This window comes from Mustelus asterias, chromosome 12, assembly GCF_964213995.1.
Source record: "Mustelus asterias chromosome 12, sMusAst1.hap1.1, whole genome shotgun sequence".
In the NCBI taxonomy this organism is placed as follows: Eukaryota; Metazoa; Chordata; class Chondrichthyes; order Carcharhiniformes; family Triakidae; genus Mustelus; species Mustelus asterias.
Window position 1 is genome coordinate 106778948 of NC_135812.1, and position 21331 is coordinate 106800278.

Genomic DNA, 21331 nt, shown 5'->3' on the forward strand with positions numbered 1-21331 from the left:
AATAAGGAGCATGCTGAAATTCTTTCCACTTGCCTTTAGGAGACATGCTCCAACATAAATAACTCAACAGGCTTGACAAAACAGCGTACTTAAATGAGCAAGCAACCCATCCACCACTAAGTACTCATGGTGGCACAGTGGTTAGCATTACTGCCTCAGCGCCAGGGACCCGGGTTCGATTCCCGGCTTAGTTCACTGTGCACAATCTGCACATTCTCCCCGTGTCTGCGTGGGTTTCCTCTGGGTGCTCCAGTTTCCTCCCACGGTCTGAAAGATGTGCTGATTAGGTGCATTGGGCATGCTAAAGAAAATCTCCTTCGGTGTAGCTGAGCGGGTGCCAGAATTTGGTGACTAGGGGATTCACAGTAACTTGGTTGCAGTGTTAATGTAAGCCTACTTGTAACACAAACAAATTTTAAATTATCACTCCAGCACTGGCACACTTGTATACCATCCACCAGATGCATTTCAGCAATTTGTCATGGCTCCCTTCCAAACCTACCACCTCTCTCTTTTGGGTAATGGGCAGCAGGCACATGGGATCACCAGCTGCAGAAGTTCCTCTCAAGTCACACACAACCCTGACTTGGAACTAGATCGCTGTTCCTTCACTGTCACTGGATCATAATGTTGGAATGGCTCAACAGAACAGAGTTGACCAATAGCACATGGACAAAAGCAAATACAGGTGATAGCTCACTTCCCCAAGGGTAATTAGGGATGGACAATAAATGGTGGTCCTGCCAACACTTAAATCCCATATTTCATTGGGTGTAAGGAATAAATACTAATAGTCAGCTTTACTGAAGAGCAAGCACTGAAATAAAATGGCAGATTTATTAATTTCTTTTGGAGGAAGCTTGAGAGAATTGGTACACAAGGGACAGAACATGGTAAACAAATGACAAGCTGCAAAACATTTGCAATCTACTTGACAAGAGTTCTTTGGAGACCAGCTTAAAATCCCCTTATATAGATGGTTTAACTATAAAAACATTTTGTGACCTTGATACAGAAGTTTATGAATGTTCTCCGTTGTTGCGTTAGTACTTACAAAGTGTTTCAATCGTTTTCTGGCAGGCAGCAGAGAAGAAAATTAATTCTGAAAAAATGAGAAACATCTTCACCCCACAGCTGCCTAGGGTACTTAAAAGTCAGCAAACTCACCACACAGCTCAGTATGCTCATCAACTAAGACAAATCCTGCAGCAGTTAGCAATGAAAACAAAAATCGATCCTAAATGCCAATGTTAACCCTAGAATTCACTCCTGCACGACAATTTAGAATATTTCATAGAATAGACAGAATCCTTACAATTAAATCTACACCAACTCAGCATCTTACCCAGGCCCAACCTCCTGCTTAATTCCCGAAACCCCATGCATTTACCCACTAATCCCCTTAGCCAACACATCTTTGGACACCAAGGGAAAATTTAGCACAGCCAGTCCACATCTTTGGACCGTGGGAGGAAACCCACGCAGACACAGGGAGAACGTGTAGACTCCACTCAGTCACCCAAGGCCAGAATTGAACCCGGGTCCCTGGAGCGTGGGGCAGCAGTGCTAACCACTGTGCCACCCTTTATAAGTCAATTACCCAGGTTCAGAGTATCATTTGATTCAGCATAGAAAATGAACTGAATTAGAACCCACATACCAACTTCTGAAGATTCTGCTGCTACAATTTACTGCACCGATCCAGATGCATTTTCCAGTTGCCCTGATCCCCAAAACTACCTTGAAATCTCATTTGACTAGTCTGGAACTGTACACAGACTTGTGTTAGATTTACTTTTCACTGCCACCATAGTTAGATTCAACTACCTAGAGATCCCTCTAAAAACAGGAGGTGAATCAAAACTTCACAAAACTCAATAAAATGACTAGCTGCCAAATTCTATCTTAAAAATTATCTAGTGAACCTGGAGTAATATCTGCAAGACAAATTGGGGGAAAAAAACAAGAATCCCTCTACCACACATCGCAGTGCACAATTGGAAATTACAAAGCAACAAGGATTGCACCTTTATCATAACTGAAGCCAAGCAAAAAGGTATTTGCATGCAGTTGTAAATTGTTAAGCATCTTAAAAGCCAAATGAAGGCAATTTCTGGGTAGCTTTTAGGAGCAAATGGTGTACAACACTTTGAAATTTGCATTGCTCCACTCATTATGAAGATTACATCATTCAGCCCCTGGTCTGGTTGCGCCATTTGATTATATCCTAACTGACCTATACCTCCGTTTCATTTAAAGTTTCTAACACTGGCAAAGTACTTGCCTATCTTTGCTCCAGGAAGTAAACTTTCAAAACTATATGGGTGTAAACAACGATGAGTGCCTTTGTAAGAAACAGAGCACTTTAAAACCTAATGCAAAACATTCCCATACTGAGGCAATATAGTTATAAATAAGTTGGTCTGGGACAGAGAATGATCAAGAAACTGCACACAAGAGACTAACAAGATGACAAACATTTCTTTACAATTTCATCTGTAGATTAAATAAGAAGAAACGGCTTCAAATAGCAGAAAATAGGTCAGTAAACAGGCGCACGCATTTCAAAGGTGACGTGAAGGATAAAAGATTATGCAGTGAGGAGGTTATGATCTGGAATACATCACAGAAGCAATCTCAATAGTTATTTCCAAAAGAAACTGGATAAGTACTTGAAAGGGAAAATCTGTTGGATTTAAAAGTCAAAGCTGATACAAGAATGATGTATTTAGTGCAGCATTCAATGATGCTGTAAAGAAATCGGTAGCTCCTACCTCTTAAAACATGCTTCAATACAGGCAAAATTATTTTTTATTTAAATAAGACTTTTATAGCACACATGGCAGCAGGGAAGAGGACAGTTGTTTTTTTGTATAGTTAATTTGCAAGTAACAAGTAGAGCTGAGGAAATTGAATACACAAGTAGGAATAGGCCACCAAGCACTTCAAGCCTGCCCCATCATTCAATATAATCGTGGCTGGTCTCTTGATTTGATCTAGTATCGTCATATGTATTAACATAGTGAAAATATTGTTTCTTGCGCCCTATACAGAAAAGCATACCGTTCAGAGAGAAGGAAAGGAGAGAGTGCAGAATGTAGTGTTAGTCATAACTAGGGTGTAGAGAAAGATCAACTTAATGCAAGGTAAGTCCATTCAAAAGTCTGACAGCAGCAGGAAGAAGCTGTTCTCGAGTCGGTTGGTACGTGACCTCAGACTTTTGTACCTTTTCCCCGAAGGAAGGTGGTGGAAGAGAGAATGTTCGGGGTGCGTGGGGTCCTTAATTATGCTGGCTGCTTTGCTGAGGCAGCGGGAAGTGTAGACAGAGTCAATGGATGGGAGGCTGGTTTATGTGATGGATTGGGCCACATTCACGACCTTTTGTAGATCCTTGTGGTCTTGGGCAGAGCAAGAGCCATACCAAGCTGTGATACATCCAGAAAGAATGCTTTCTATGGTGCATCTGTAAAAGTTGGTGAGACTTCTTCTGAGAAAGTTGAGGCGTTGGTAGGCTTTCTTAACCATGATGTCGGCATGGGGGGACCAGGACAGGTTGTTGGTGATCTGGACACCTAAAAACTTGAAGCTCTCGACCCTTTCTACTTCGTCCCCATTGATATAGACAGGGGCATGCCGGCCTCAACTCCTTTTCTGCACCATTTCCCCATAGCCCTCTATTCCTCAATCTATCAAATATTTATCCACCTCCACTCTAGATGCTTCTAATGATCCTGCCTCCACCACTCTTTGGGGCAGAGAATTCCAGAGACTTACTACCCTATAAGAAGTTTCTACATACCTCAGTTCTAAATGACCAGTCCTTTATCTTGTAGCTATGTCCCCTTGTTCGAGACTCACCAACTAGTGTAAATATCACACCATCTGTCCTGTCAAGCCTCCTCAGGGTCTTGCAAAATTAAATAAGATCACCTCTCGCTCTTCTAAACTCCAAGGAACACAGACCCGGGCTATTTAGTCTCTTTTGATAGGACAACCCTCAAAGGAATTAGCCTGGTGAATCTCCTTTGGACTGCCTCCAATGTTACTATATCCTTTTTTAGGCAAGGGGACCGAAACTGTACACGATATTCCAGTTGAGGCCACACCAACACCCTGTACATTTGCAACAAAACCTCCCTATTCTTAAACTCTAACCCCTTTGCAATAAAGGCCAAAATGTCATTTGTCTTAACTACCTGTTGGACTTGCTTGTTAGCTTTTAGTGATTCAGGTACTAGAACACCTAGATCCCTCTTTACTTCACTCACCTGCAGTCTCTCTCCATTTAGATAATAATCTGCCTTTTGATTCCTCCTGCCAAAGTGCATGAGCTCACACTTTCCCCCGCATTAAACTCCATTTGCCAGGTTTTCACTCAGTCACCCAATCTATCTATCCACATCCTGTTGCAGAATTACAATATCCTCTTTATAACATGCACCTATCTTTGTATCATCAGCAAATTTGGAAACCTATTTCCTCCATGTCATTAAATAGTGAACAATTGCGGGCCAAGAATTCATCCCTGTGATACTCCACATGTTACAATCTTTCCACTCTGAAAAGGTCCCTTTTATTCCAACTCTGTTTTCTATCTGACAGCTAGTTTGCAATCCATGCTAACACACTTCCTCAAATTCCATGGGCTTTGACTTTATGCACCAGCCTCTTATGTGGCACTTTGTCAAATGCCTTTTGGAAACTTAAAAACACTACCTGTATCTACCCTTTCTGTTACATCCTCAAAAAATGAGCAAATTTGTCAAACATGATTTACCTTGTGTAAAACATTCAGCTTTACGTTTGATTATATTCATCTTTCCTAAATGAGTAGCTGTTTCCTGTTTGATTATTGACTCCAGCATCTTGCCATATTAAACTAACTACAGTTCTCTGCCTTCTGCCTTTTTGAACAAGGATGGCACATTGGCTGCTTTCCAATCCTCTGATACCCACCTGGAATTTAGCGAATTACGAAAATTTGTAACTCACTGCAGCAATTTCCATTAAAACCCTAGCGTGCAGATCAACTTGTCCACCTTTAGCTTCTTGCAGTTCTCTAATACTCTATCCCTTGTGACTGGGATTTTTTATGCTCTCCCGTGTTATTTGAAATCAGTCCATCTGATAATTTAGGGACATTTTGCAGATGCAAAAAATTTATTAAGCATGTCCATCATTTCTTTGTTTGCCGTTATCAATTCACTCACCTTGTTCAGTAGAGGTCCCATATTTACCTTAGCCACCTGCTTCCTATTTATATATCCATAGAAACTCTTTGTATGCTGTATGGAAGTTAGAGTCATAGAGGTTTACAGCATGGAAACAGGCCCTTTGGCCCAACTTGTCCATACCACCCAGTTTTTAACCATTAAGCTAGTCCCAATTGTCCGCATTTGGCCCATATCCCTCTATACCCATCTTGCCCATGTAACTGTCTAAATGCTTTTTAGAAGACAAAATTGTACCCACCTCTACTACCATCTATGGCAGCTTGTTCCAGATAGTCACCACCCTCTGTGAAAAAGCTACACTTCTGGACCCTTTTGTATCTCTCCCCTCTCACCTTAAACCTATGCCCTCTAGTTTTAGACTTCCCTATTTTTGGGAAAAGACGTTGACTATCTAGCTGATCTATGCCCCTCATTATTTTATAGACTTCCACAAGATCACCCTTAAGCCTCCTACACTCCAGGGAAAAAAGACCTAGCCTCTCCTTTTCACTCAAACCATCAAGTCCCGGAAGCATCCTAGTGAATCTTTTCTGCACTCTTTCTAGTTTAATAATATCTCTCTCAAAATTCATTTTCTCCCTTATCAGCTTTCAAGTCTTTTGCTGCTGGATCCTAAAAACTTCCCACTCCTCTGGTCTGCCCCCATCCCTTGCCTCTTTGTAATTCCTGTTTTTCAATTTAACATTATCCCTGACATCCTCCTTTGTGAACCATGGATTTTGCCTCTTTCTTGTGGAATCCCTCTTTTTGATTAGGATAAACTGCTGCTGTGCATTTTGGACCAGCTATCTGTATAGCTGCCACGGCACATCGACTGACCTGTATCTTAGCCTGCTTACCCAGTTCACCATAGACAACTCCCCTCATTCCATTATAATTGCCCTTATTCAAGTTGAAGATGCATCCCACTTTTACGTGCTGCCTTTCGTATCATCACAGAGGCATGGGACAAAACTACAGACTGAAATTGAAGAGGAAGTTTGAGGGCAAGAAAGGGATAAATGGGGGATAAACTGGCCAATGGAAAAAAAGGGTTTGCTCCCAATAATTGAGAGGAGTAAATTTCCAAAGCGAAAGCAGAAAATGTTTGATGGACTACAGCACCAGAGATCAGCCAAATGGAACAAGGCTTTAAAAAAAAAAGCATTTTGAAATAATAAATGCGCTGGGTGGGAAAGTCAATGGAATTCTGAGTGAACAAAATGAAAGGAGTTAAGCACAGGGTGCGAATGGTATACTTCAGAACAGATACTCTATACCACTCCCAATACATTCTCTCAAAGAGCAACTGCTATTTTATCATTCCATGTGACTCAAACAATAAACTGAAACACTCAATGCCAGCTATCATTCAAATCCAAATATAAAGAAACTGCTCTAATGCAAGTATTTAGCAGGATTTACAACAACATTTTTTCCTTTATAACTGGCAAAACACTTATACTGCTCATTTCATAGAATCCCTATAGTGCAGGAGGCGGCCATTCGGCCCATTGAGTCTGCACCGACCATAATCCCATCCAGGCCCTAACCCCATAAACCCGACGTATTTACCCTGCTAATCCCCTATACTAGGGTCAATTTAGCTTGGCCAATCAACCTAACCCAGACATCTTTCTTGTTTATTTCATGATTCGTCAGCCCCAATCTAATGACAAACATTTCCAAGTTAAGACCAAAGAACCCACTCAGTGCACAAGGCCATTTGGTCCATCAAGTCTGCACTGACTCGCTGAAAGAGCATCTGATGCAGGCCCACCCTGGAACCACGTCATTACCATGGCTAATCCAACTAACCTACACATCTTTGAACTGTGGGAAGAAGCCGGAGCACCCAGAGGAAGCCCACGTAGACACGGAGAATGTGCAAACTCCATCCAAGGCTGGAATCGAACCTGGGTCCCTGGCACTGAGGTAGCAGTGCCCACCACGCCGCCCATGATACTGAGCTTTCTACAGCCTGCCAATGCATTTTATTAGCTGAACCCAAACACCAGCTATACCTCAGTGAGAACAATATTTGTTCAATGTCACAAATTTCTGTTTTGAACCTTCATGTATCTGAACTGGTTGATTCGCAACCAGTAAATCTTTGGGACAAGGCAGCTCATGAGGTAGCCTTTTTCCTCAAGCGCTGCTCGACATCATTACTCAGAAACAAGGAATAGATCATTCAGCCTTTCGAGTCTGCTTCGCCATTCATTTTGATCATTGAACTCAATATCCTGATTCCCCCTTCCTCCCATATCCCTTGAACCCTTCAGCCCCAAGAGCTATATCTAATTTCTTCTTGAAATCAGACAACTTTTTGACCTCAACGACATTCTGTGGTAGTGAATTCCACACATTCACCACCCCCTGGAATAAATAAATTTCTCCTCACCTCAGTTCTGAAAGGTTTACCCCTTACCCTCAAACTATGACCCCTAGTTCTGGACTCCCCCACCACTGGGAACATTCTTTCTGAATCCACCCTGTCTAACCCTGTTAGAATTTTATAAGTTTCTATGAGATCCCCTCTCACTCTCCTAACTCTAGTAAATATAACCCTAATAGACAGTCTCTTCTCACATGACAGACCTGCCATCCCAGGAATCATCCTGGTAAACCTTTGCAGTACTCCCTCTATAGCAAGAACATCCTTCCTCAGATAAGGACACCAAAACTGCACACAATACTCCACCAACGCCCTATACTACTGCAACAAAACATCCCTATCCCTATACTCAAATCCTCTCGCTATGAAGGCCAACATACCATTTGCCTTCTTTACTGCCTGCTGTACCTGTGCACTTACTTTCAGCGTCTGATACACAATGACACCAAGTTCTCGTTGAGTATTCATCTCTCTCAATTTACACCCATTCAAGTAATAATCTGTCTTCCTATTATTGCTACACCAGAGTGGATATCCTCACATTTACCCACATTATATAGCATCTGCCACGCCTATGCCCAGTCAGTCTGTCCAAATCACTCTGAAGCATCTCTGCATCCTCTTCACAACTCACCCTCCCACTCTGTATCATCTGCAAATTTGGAGATGGTACATTCAGTTCCCTCTTCCAAATCATTAATATATGTGAACAGTTGGGGTCCTAGCATATATCCCTGAGGAATCCCACTAGTCACTGACAGCCAATCAGAAAAAGACCCATTCATGCTATCTCTGCTTCCTATCTGCTAACCAGCTTTCTACTCAAACATTGGGACTCAAAAGTCTGATGCAGCTTGATGGACAAAAGCTTTTGCCATTCTGAACAATTAGTAGCAAGTGCCTGCCAGTCATCAAGATCAATACCACTGCACTTCTTCTGTCAACTCTTGAAATATTGGCCATTATGAGTTGAGAGAACAGGACCTGACTGGAGAGATCGTTTCCAGCCAACCAGATGTCCGGTCCAAAGTTATGCAGTTTTGCCTGAATACTTGGTGGACCTGACCTCAAGAAGGAAGCTTACATTTGTTGAACAATTCTCCAATTGGATCTGTAGCTGATGGACCTTCATTAGTCCAGGTATCATTATAGTACAGGAATGCAATGACAACCGCTCTGTATACTAGGACTTCTGTTGACTTGCAGATGTCTTCGGTGTCAAACACTCTGCCGTACTTTATAGAAGGATGAACTGGCACGCTTATCTGGTGTTGGACCCGAGTCAATGGTGGCCAAAGTATGGGAAGTGCTCAACATATTGGGTGGCAGTGGCACACTGCTGCCTCAGTGCCAGGGACCCAGGTTCGATTCCGGCCTTGGGTTACTGTGTGCAGTTTGCACCTTCTCCCCACGTCTGCGTGGGTTTCTTCCAAGTGCTCTGGTTTCCTCCCACAGTCCAAAGTTATGCAGGTTAGTTGTTCAAAGATGTATAGGTTTTGGGGGATTAGCAGGGTAAATACATGGGGTTACAGAGCTAGGGCCTGAGTAAGATGTTCCGTCAGAGAGTCAGTGCATTCATGGACTGAATGGCCTCCTTCTGCACAGGCTGTATTCTATGATATTCCCATATTAAAACCACTGCACTTGTCCTCTTTCACAACCTCCTGCTTTTATATCAGTACTATTATAAATTGTTCTACAAAAAGCCACACCTCAAGACTTTGGACAACCTCGGTGTCTGAAAATGTTTTAGTTAATTTATAAAGCTGTGCCAGATTATGGAGCAGAATTTAGTAGCATAAATATTGGCTGTTGCCTCAAGACACCAACCCGCCGTATAAATGCCATTACAGATACTCATGTAGATACAGCTTCCTGTCTCCTAAGGCTTCCAAGGAACAAAAACCACACATTGTACCTTGCTGACTTTACAGAATACCTTAAACGGCAATAGCAGTGGAGATAAAGTGTCATTATGCTAACAACCAAAGCACCAAGAATTATCCCTGGGCCTGGGTTAGTGCTATATTCCAGAAAATCAATCTTTTACACACTTTTATAAGCATTTTCAGATAGATATTATAAATATGCACTTCCTCATCCAATAACCAAAGTTTTTGAGTTGTTCAAAGATGAATAGGTTACGGGGATTAGCAGGGCAAGTACATGGGGTTACAGGGATAGGGCCTGAGTAAGAGGCTGTCGGAGAGTCTGTGCACTGGTAGGCCAAAGTTTGTCATAAATCCCCAGTTAGTAACCAACACTTGCATACAATTAACAAACAGCCGGACACACAACTTGGGAATCAATATCAGCAATATTGATATTCCAGCATTGACAAAACTTGGCCCTGAGATAGCGAAAGACAGATATACTGGCTTACAATTATCTATTAGCCTAACATAGCACAGATTCAGACAGGAAACTGCAAACACGTCAGTGTAAGCGAGTAACAAACCTCATCTCACTGCATGGATTCTTTTCTCCTGGTGCTGTTTGCAATCTGGTAACTTCTCAAGTTGACATTCCTCATACATCAGAGGATGCAGCATTTCACTTGCATCTTCTCCAATTTGGTTTACTGTATTCACTGCTCCAAATGTGGTCTCATCTACATCAGTGACACTAAATGCAGGCTGGGCAATCACTTTGCAGAACACCTAGACCCCGTCCGCAAGCATAACCCCCAAACTTCCAGTCATTTACCATTTCAACTCTACATGTCACTCATGCCCACATCTGCCCCAGCCTGCAATGCTCTAATGATACGCAATACAAACTGAAAGAACACCTCATCTTCTGATTAAGCACTTTACAGCATTCTGGACTCAACATTAGACTGAACTTGCTCATCCATCCTCTCCCCTGTTTCTTCCCCCCCCTTTAGTTTTCTGATATTCAGCTTGCCCAAATACAACCCCACACCTCTTCCACATGGCCACTGTCCCTTGTTCAGTTTTGCTCTCACTGGAGCACTGATCCTTGTCCTATTAACACTCCATGGCCTAGTACTCGGCTCCTCCCTCTGCAACTGGATCCTGAACTTCCTAAACCACAGACCACAATCAGTAAGGATAGCCAACAGCACCTCCGCCACGGTCATCCTCAACACCGATGCCCAACTCGATTTTCAAGTTTGCTGATGACACCACTGACGAGACAGAGTACAGGGAAGAGATAGAGAATCTGGTGAACTGGTGCCAGAACAATAATCTCTCCCTCAGTGTCAACAAAATGAAGGAGATAGTCATTGACTTCAGGAAGCGTAGTGGAGGACATGTCCCTTTCTACATCAATGGAGAAGTAGAAGAAATGGTCGAGAGCTTCAGGTTTTTAAGTGTCCAGATCACCAACAACCTGTCCTGGTCCCTCCATATCGACACTATAGTTAAGCCCACCAATGTCTCTACTTTCTCAGAAGACTAAGGAAATTTGGCACGTCCACTACAACTCTCACCAAACTTTACAGATGCATCATAGAAAGCATTCTTTCTGGTCGTATCACAGCTTGGTATGGCTCCTGCTCTGTCCAAGGCCGCAAGAAATTACAACGGGTCATGAATGAACCCCAGTCCATCACTCAAACCAGACTCCTATCCACTGACACTGTCCGCACTTCCCACTGCCTCGGAAAAGCAGCCAACATAAGTAAGGACCCCACGCACCCGACACACACTCTCCCACCCGACACACATTCTCCCACCTTCATCAGGAAAAAGAGATAAATGAGTACATGTACCAACCGACTCAAGAACACTACCTTCCCTGCTGCCATCACTTTTGAATGGACCTACCTTGCATTAAGTTGATCTTTCTCTACACCTTAGGCTATAACTGTAACACTACATTCTGCACTCACTCCTTTCCTTCTCTATGAACAGTATGCTTTGTCTGTATAGCACACAAGAAACAATACTTTTCACTGTATACTAATACATGTGACAATAATAAATCAAATCATATTGTTATCCCATCTTTGCCACTATTAACACTCTTCAGTCTTTAATGGCACCATTAACAGCTCCTTTGTTTTATGCCCATGACATATTTGTCAATCTCTCCTCAGCTCCAACCTAGCGATGGCGTTCCATTCTGCCTCCTCTCTCCCAGTATATAATTCATCACATTTTTATTCCTCTGCAGTTCTGTATAAAGGGTCATATGAACTTGAAACATTAACTGTGTTTCTCTCCATAGATGCTGCCACACCCGAGTTTATTCAGCACTTTCTGTTCTTATTCCTCATGCATGCTTTTTAACAGACCGTCAGCAATGGTATATTTCAAAGCCAAGTTAATCTACACTGACTACATGCATATTGTATCCACAATCAGACAGAAATCAGTTATCAAAGACTAGGGACTAAACCCACGACAAGTCTGATGTGAAATTCAACTGCTCACTGGTAAACTGGTTATAGCAGTGAAATAGGGAAAGTTGAAAATGTATCCTTCTTTCTTGCTCCACAATCACCAGTTCCAAATTCTAGTTAAAACTGTATGAAATATTAGGCTTGAAATTTAAGAGGATGCAATTGTTTTAAGTTTTAAAAAAAAATTAAGATCAAACTCACCTCACTACAGGTCACATTTATGAGCCCACATTCCCCAAACAAAAGTAGTTTGCCAAACAAGGTCACTGTTTGAATTAGAAAAACAATTATCGCTTCCTCAAATTGACCTCAATACAAAAGCAGCAATATTAATTATTTCAACGCTTCATCAGGTAAATAAAGCTTTACATTAGAGGGCAAGGAAGTCCCTTATAGTTTTTCCTTTTAAAAAACAGATGAATATTTTTAAAAAAGCAAAAGTAATACATGGAAGTTCAGTTATAAATCTAAGGTGACAACATTCTTTAAATCACCGGGGTGGACACAAAGTGAATGTCTGACATTAGGAGTGAACAATGAATGACAATACAACTGGACAATAAACTCCCACAGAGCACAAATGACTCACTGATTTAGCTTCAGGTTTCAAAAGGGTGGGAAGGGAGGGAGGGGGGGGGGGAATTGATTCACGCAGAACTCAAATCCCACACCCATTTTGAACTGCAGCAGCATCCAAATTAAAAGTTTTTTAAAAAACAAAAATATGCAAACTCTGACCGGTATTTTTGCTCAACACAGATTGTACCAATTTAAATGCATTTTGGAAAGGCAAGCACTTGATAGCCACAACCAGTATGTGAAACATGCAACAGTAAACCAATGCAGGCACTAAAGCTTATTTGTAAAACTGAAATCAGGTCCTAAACTGAAAAATAGACCAGGATTTCCTACAGGGAATCTAATATTGTTCATGTGGAAATTCAGAGAAAAAGTGACAAGTTTATACATTTTTTCAAGAATATCCAGAACACCCCATTTATGCAAGATTTCCAAAGAAAATATATTGAAAACCAGGTCGTCATTTCCACAGTAATATTTACACAGTACTTCAAAAAGGTGGCCTATTTACCAGTCTCACCATTGGCAATTGCAATTCATATTTTTTTCCCCCCATTAACTTCAGCATTACCGCCATACATTCACAATGCACTTAAAAGTGATCTTAGTCTGCTTGAATGTACAGTTAAGACAAACTAAAATTGTATTTCTCTATTTGATGCCCCCATGTTTTCAGAAAACAGGTGAGAACAGCAGGTTCTATTCATTACAAAACAAGCAATTTCACATTTTACACTTAATTGGACCCAAAGTGTATCCACTTTGACATGAGAAATACAAGTTTAGTTTGTCATAAGTGTACACTCAGCTTTCAGCAGACTAAGATAAACAAAACAAGCTTCAAGTGCATTGGGAATGGTGGTATGCAGGTAATGGGAAAGATTATGGATCGCAATTACCATTAAGAGGCTAGTATATACAGGGAGTACCTCATAAATATTGCTGTGGAAATAATGTCCTGTTTCCAATGTATTTTCTTTGGAAGACTTGCATGAACAAGGTGTTGTGAATATTCCTGGAAAAATGTACAAATTTGTCACTTTTTCTCTGAATTTCCACATGAACAGTATCAAATTCCCTGTAGGAAATCTTGCTCTATTTTTCAGTTTAGATGGGGAATTTACAGAGTGTTTAAATTAGCTATTAGAAATGTGCATTTAACACTTGCATAAATTTATGGATCAAGTGACAACCAACCCAGCACAGCAGAATTAATATCACCTGAAAGATAATCCTAAAATAGACTGCAGTTAAAAATAAATAGTATGTTGTTTATAAGTGTGGGGGAATTATACTCTGAAGGAACAATAGGGGAAAAATATCTGTATAAAAAGCTGAAAAGAAACCTAGATCATTTGTTAGGCATTCAGCATTTTCCTTACACAATTTTGCCTGAAAAGAAAATTGGTAATCAGAATCTTCAACAAAACTACATTACGAGGAAAACCTGGGAAAATATATATTTCTTGTTTTGCACTAATGGATCATCCTTATTGAAATATCTAATGTATATAATTTTTCCAGTCATATCCAGTTATGAGTTTCCTCCCTATTGCTTATTTTGCGTCTACATTTAAAATTTGACAGCACACTTAAATATTTTCAGAATAGTGCTTTACTTTATAGAACCTGCTCAACTTATTCTTGCACAAATTTAAAATACAATAACATCTCGTTTGCTGAGCTTTCAAATTGCACGGTCAGAAGCCTCTGAAAAGCCAGCATTCCTCTGCATCTCTCTCTCATTTCAGACATATGGGAGTTGAGCCAATATCTAGTAAACAGACCAATGTGGTAGTGAGGGAGTGATACACTGCCAGAGGAGTTGCCTTTCCAATGCAATATTAAAGCGTAGACCATCTTATTCTAGTTAAAAACCCCATGTTACTATTAAAAAGGAACTGTCAGCGTCCTGGCTGAGAATCTTCCAAGATCTAACATCAAAAATAGATTAAACTTGTGTGCAATTATGTGAATGACAAGATACTATGTGCAAAATGGCTGGTACATGTACCCAAGTAGGAAGAGCAAATACACAGCCCTTGGAGCCTTCCTGATAAATGCAAGTGTTTTGCCTGCATAAGGGAATGGGTAGGAATACATTAAGTTACACTTTTGACTCAAAGTCTAAAATTTAAACAAGTGCTGAACAGTTTAAAGCAGACATTATTCAGACAAGATAACATACACTCAATCATAGAAACATGCTTAGTTTCATTCCCAAATCATTGGCTTGGAAACAAATCAAGACTGATTTAAATACAATAATTTTACAAGATTTGCTAACAGCCAACACAGCAACTGTATCCAATAGCTTCCTTATTTTGAGACAAACCAATGCAGAAACTTAAAAAAATATGTTCTAGGATTTTTTTTAAATTCAGTCATTTTCTACTTAAGCCATTTGCACTCAATGTTTCTCCTCAATCTCAAACAAACCCTCAATTTCTCATCTAATTTATCTCAGATGTCCCAGTTTGTGATCAATGAAGCCAGCATTGATTCAATCTTAATCTAAAAAATAAATTAATATGTCGAACTAGAATCAGAAAATGGCAGTGTGTTGTCAGCACTTAAAAGACAACTCTTTACTCTTGCTGACTTTCTGTACAGTCCCAATAAGTTCTGATATTAGCTTCAACGGCCATGTGTATTTTTAAACTCTACATCACACCATAGCGCAGTTCCTACCAACATAGCAAGGATCAAAATTCAACTCACCCACTAATCTCAGGGGTAAGAATTATTTTGGTAAATCATCCACATAAAAAAATGTTAGAGATATGTTTCCTTTGTTTCCTAGAGAATTTATAAACTCAAAAGAACAGGTCTTTTATCTTTCAGTTTGGAATTAAAGGGGACAACCTGTTACAGCTCAGGATGGATGTTAAGGTTCCTGTGGTACTATTCCAAGAGGTATTGAAACACATGTCCTGGCAAGTATTCTTCTCAATACCACCTAAAACAAAAACTGGTTGTTCACCTACTTCCATTGAGAAAATTGGAAAGATACGATACAAATCCACGTGTATCTCTTAAGGTTCAGATAATAACCCCAAATTTTAGTGCAGTTTGTAGTTCCATGACCTTTAATAACAAGCTATAGATCAATTACGCCACCTGTTCCCCCTTGCAAATTTCTGTTGAAGGCAGCAACTCACACTGGGCATAGCTGCATACTTCTAGAAACCTTCTGGTGCTCTTCCAAGGTGATTTATCATTATGTATCTAGACACTGAAGCACTTTGCCAAATAGGGGGCACAAATTTGACATCTTTGGAAACATTGCTCCAAAACTCCATTTAATATCAAGAAAACTACACAAAAGCTTTAACTAAAAGTAAATTTTAAGCAGTAATTCCACTCAATGGTCTTGCCTCCTTTCATTCTCCTAATCTGGTCATCGTAATTTGCATTTATACAAATAGATGGAGTTATGCTGACAATCACAAGAGTGTCACACTGAGGAAAGGTAACAGTTAAATTATTTAAAACATTCAGTAAATATGTTGAGAAACCAACTTTCAGAAAGGAATTGAATTCACAGCAGAAGAGGAGCTTAGAGGCTAATATAGAAAATACACAAAGGAATGTTAACTATATAAAGGTAAATAAGTTGTCACTTATCGAATGCAAATCCCAGTGGAAATAAAACATCTATTGCAGCCCTTATGCATTGAGATAGGGGTGTCTAAAATATTATTGTTTTAAAGGAAGGTACACAAGCTATGAAAACCTTCCCTAGTCCTACTATAGGAAAAGTACAAACTCACCAACTGCAACCCTCAAGCAGAATTTTACTCTTCGCACTTTTGAAAAATAAAGTGCCCCAAAAAAGATTGGATGCCAAATCATTTTGCCGGACGAGGTGAAGCCAAAAACAAAGAAATGGCTGAAAAGTTGGCCAATAATAAAAGCTTAATATACAAAAATTGAAGTATTGTGAATCTTAAACTTTTAACTGTTTTTCATAAGCATCTATTGCTGGTGTTGAGAGTTAATCCCTAGAAATTTAGCCTGAGAATTTATTTAAATGAATACTGGCTAAATTCACTGGAGAACACTAAATAAAGGTGATCCATCATGTGGTCAGTAATATGTACAGTTCCACAGTGGAATTTCCAATTTGTTTGCTCTAGTAATGAGAAAAGGGTTCAATCAAATTACCGATACTGCACATACGATGGATGGGAACAACTACCATTAAGTTTTTCTTGACTAGAAACTCAAAATTCCTGTTCCCAATAGATAGATGAATGTTTTTCATATTCAAGGTGCGCAAGCATTTTTTTTTAAAAAAAAGACTTCAACAAATACACCTTTTCTTGCAAGGAAAATTGAACCACAACTTACAAAATTACTGATACAAATTCCATTACATATTGTACAGCCAATTAACTAGATAACTCAATCTGATCAATGTATTATTTAATGAACATACAACGATATAAATTGCACCAAAAATAATACTGGACCACTAAATGTGGAAGGATCTGGTACAGTTTGCAGGAAAGAATAAATTATACCCACCAGCACAAGCTAAATTAATATTTTAGTCACAAAAAGGTGAAAATCTTAACTTTCTACATGGAGTTAATACTTAAATGTAGCGTCACTCAAGCAAATTATTAAATTCAACAATTCTCATCAAAATATTAACCACAAATTAGTTACAAGTCAGTCCTTGATCAGTTACACTGGGAGCAATCCTCACTAATGCCAATAGTCAAAAAAAATCAGTAGAGTTGAAATTAAAGAATTACTGTTTACTCCCATCATAATTATATTATATTTATCTTGACATTTGATCTCCACCCATGACTATCAAATTGGGGATCCAACATTCATTCAACTTTGCATCTTCAGTTTACAAATTCCACCCAGAAGTTATGCACCCTGAATTCATATTGCTATTGGATACCAACAGATCACTTTCACAACTTCCTACGTTAACAATTTAACACCACACAAAAATATTCCAAACACTAAACACAACTTAGACCAATCTCGGGACTAAAACATGCTTGCCCAAACATTAATGAGCTACCTATTTTCCCCTCGTGCAAAATTCGTTTCATACAGTAGGACAGGCAATGAGAGAAACTGGGATTTAATCAAATGGCTTCAAGTAAGCATCAAGACAGGGCAGAGAACCTGGAGAAAAATCAGAATCACTTTAAAGGTAGATCTTTTCCCTTTGAAATTTCCAACTACAAAATCTGAAGATCTAAACATCTAAAGATTTTGTTCCTGGCAACCCACTGGAAGTCAAAACCAAATTAGCGCCCAAATGATTCAACCAAGATTTTTTTTTCTCTGTTGTCCCTTTGAGCAATAACATTGGAAGCTCTGAAATTACCTTTTGGCATTTGTCCTCGATAACCGATGCGACATGTAAGTAAGAGTTCTGTGCAAAAAGATGGGCTGAAAAACAGAACAGACGCGTCAGAATATTGCCATTAGCTTCATCGCCTGTTGATCGGGAACGAATAACTTGGAACGAGTGATTTAAGGAAATATCACAAGGACAAGGTATAAAGAAAGATTTACAGGCCACTAATGGCCACTCGGTAAAGAGATGAAGACAAACAAATATTAACGGCGACCGTCTAATTTAGCAAAACGTCCCGTTCCCAACAAACCCGCCCTATTCCCCACAGCACACCATCTTCGGAAAATGACTTTATCCAGTACATTTATTTTATGAGAAACTTACCGCTATGAGGTTTCTGGTTCGGAGAAATCTGTAAATTTGAGTAGGCTCTGGGGAAACGAAAGGGAACGAATCCGTGTCAATCTCAACCAGCAACTTTTCCCCCCCTTGCCCTTCCTTATTCCACACTCAGACACCAAGCCAAGAGACCCTAGAGGCTGTGTTCCCACACCAAAAATCAAACAATTGTGTTTCCCCCCCAAAAAAAATGCATTTAGGAACGAATGTAAATTAAAATAGATTATCGCGCGGTGGGGCGGGGTAAGATTTAACTCATCCTTCAGTTTATAAAAATGAAGTTGCTCCCACCCTCCCGCTTCCCAACTGTTGAATCTTTCACTAGTTTCATTGAATGACGGGGCTTGTTTTAAATGGGATATTCTAAGGCAGAGAAACGTGAGTAAAAATTATCCATTCAAGCTGGTAGGCGCGCAAACTCGGCATCTTTTTGTGGTTAAATGTTATATACTAAATGGTTTAAGGTGTCGATTTTCGGTGCGACCCTTCTCCGCACATTCAGTTGCCGAGTGATTGAGGGAAGGAGACTTGGGGCGAGAGAAATGGAAGGAAGGACGGGAGGAGAAAAAGAGGGAGAGAGAGAAATGGAAGGAAAGAGAGAGAGAGAGAAATGGAAGGAAGGAGAGAGAGAAATGGAAGGAGAGAGAGAAATGGCAGGAAGGAGAGAGAGAAATGGCAGGAAGGAGAGAGAGAAATGGAAGGAAGGAGAGAGAGAAATGGAAGGAAGGAGAGAGAGAAATGGAAGGAAGGAGAGAGAGAAATGGAAGGAAGGAGAGAGAGAAATGGAAGGAAGGAGAGAGAGAAATGGAAGGAAGGAGAGAGAGAAATGGAAGGAATGAGAGAGAGAAATGGAAGGAAGGAGAGAGAGAAATGGAAGGAAGGAGAGAGAAATGGAAGGAAGGAGAGAGAAATGGAAGGAAGGAGAGAGAAATGGAAGGAAGGAGAGAGAAATGGCAGGAAGGAGAGAGAGAGAGAAATGGCAGGAAGGAGAGAGAGAAAAATGGAAGGAAGGAGAGAGAGAAATGGAAGGAAGGAGAGAGAGAAATGGAAGGAGAGAGAGAGAAATGGAAGGAAGGAGAGAGAAAGAGAGATGGCAGGAAGGAGAGAAAGAGAGAGAAATGGCAGGAGAGAGAGAAATGGAAGGAAGGAGAGAGAGAGAAATGGAAGGAAGGAGAGAGAAATGGAAGGAAGGAGAGAGAGAGAGAGAGAGATGGCAGGAAGGAGAGAGAGAGAGAAATGGCAGGAAGGAGAGAGAGAGAGAAATGGCAGGAAGGAGAGAGAGAAATGGAAGGAAGGAGAGAGAAAGAGAGATGGAGCGAGGGGGGAAATCGGCGGGACGATTCTCGGGGCCTCCGATTTTAAAATTATAAATTAGCGCAAGGTTAAATTTCCATCCGCCCTCCACTCACTGCCCCCCGGGCCTCAGACAGAGAGGGCCGGACAACACGGTGATATTTAGAGGGAACGCGGCCTAGTCCGGGAGGCGAATCCTCGGTGTTTACCGCCAGAGGCAGCCGGGGAGAGGGGGGGGGATTCCCAGCGGGAGGTCAGCAGATTGAAAGATAATCATTCCCCCGCACCACAACTTACTCTCGAAGGCCTGCAGGAAGAGCTCGTGGTCGGCCTGGATTTGGTCAATCTTGGGCTTCTTCACGGCGTTCTTTCCCCCTCCGTGCTTGTGAGGAGCCATGGTGTACCTGGGGAAGAGGGGCTGAAGCTCCCTCACAGGGCGGGCAGGCGGGCGGCTGGCTGGGGGAGGTGGGTGGGCCGGCGGCCGCTGCTGCGGGAGGAGGGGACGGGGGGGGGGGGGGGGGGGAGATTTTCCGCTGGTGATTACAGAGCGCCGGCCTCAACCTAACCTGCTCGCCTACCCGCCCGGCCGGCCGGATGTCCCGCCCCCCGCCTCGCGCTCCTGCCCCCGAGCCGCCCCTCCCATTGGTCGCCCCCGGGCTCCCTCTGGTTTCTCATTGGCCGCGGCTCACGTCAGTCAGGGACGGCTTCCGGCCAGCAGGGTAGGCTGCGCGCGGCGCCAGGGGTTTTTTTGCCGCTCGCTCTCCTTGAACCGTTTTCGCGGGAAAGGGCCGCGCTGCATCATGGGTGCAAGGGGCTGGCACCACTGCAGCAAGCATTGGCCAGGCTGCACCATTCATTAACCTTGTCCTCCTGGACTACCATACTGAATCCATTCTAAATAAATCAACTGGATCCCACCAGATCACTCATACAATCCATTCTAAATAAATCAACTGGATCCCATCAGGTCACTCATACAATCCATTCTAAATAAATCAACTGGATCCCATCAGATCACTCATGCAATCCATTCTAGATAAATCAACTGGATCCCATCAGATCGCTCATATAATCCATTCTAGATAAATCAACTGGATCCCATATCACTCATACAATCCATTCTAAATAAATCAACTAGCTCCCATCAGATCACTTATATATTTGAAAATAAAACCCAACTAATAACAAGATGTAAACACCATTTGATGTGCAGGACACCACAATTAGCCTAAATTATTCAATTGAACTGTTCTTACAATAGTTTAAAAGGTGGCACAAAGGCTAGCACTGCCAGTGCCAGCAACCCGGATTCAGTACTGGCCTCGGGTCACTGTCTGGAGTTTGCACGTTCCCCATGCATGTCTGCGTGGGGTTCCTCCGGGTGCTCCGGTTTTCTCCCACAGAACAAAGATGTGTGGGTTAGGTTGATTGGCCATGCTAAATTGCCCCTTAGTGTTGGGGGAACTAGCCGGGTAAATACGTGGGGTTATGGGGATAGGGCCTGGTGAGATAGTTGCCGGTGCAGACTCGATGGGCTGAATGTCCTCCTTCTGCACTGTAGGTATTCTATGAATCTGCTATGATTCTATGAGTTTAATTCATTTAAAACATCAACTGGATCACATCACATTACAAGGATTCAAATAGAACCATCGAATCCCTAGAAGGAGGTCATTCATCCCATCAAGCTGCACTGACTCTCCAAAGATGCTCACCTCCCCCTCCCCCCCCTCCCCCCAATCTCT

The 21331-nt window shown here is 41.4% G+C and overlaps 1 protein-coding gene across 2 annotated transcripts in view; it reads right to left on the bottom strand.

Annotated features, from left to right (window-relative positions):
• suz12b (SUZ12 polycomb repressive complex 2 subunit b) overlaps positions 1 to 20199 on the bottom strand; it is a 68407-nt gene extending 48208 nt beyond the window's left edge. Inside the window, exons 1-3 of one of the 2 annotated variants that reach the window (XM_078225820.1) lie at positions 19884 to 20199; positions 18279 to 18325; positions 17922 to 17986 (exon numbers count right to left, since the gene is read on the bottom strand). In XM_078225820.1, the coding sequence (XP_078081946.1) occupies positions 17922 to 17986; positions 18279 to 18325; positions 19884 to 19983 (212 nt within the window). In that variant the 5' untranslated portion in view covers positions 19984 to 20199. The remainder of the gene's footprint in view (positions 1 to 17921; positions 17987 to 18278; positions 18326 to 19883) is intronic. The other variant, XM_078225819.1, reaches the window with a different exon arrangement.
• Between the last annotated feature and the right edge of the window lie 1132 nt (positions 20200 to 21331).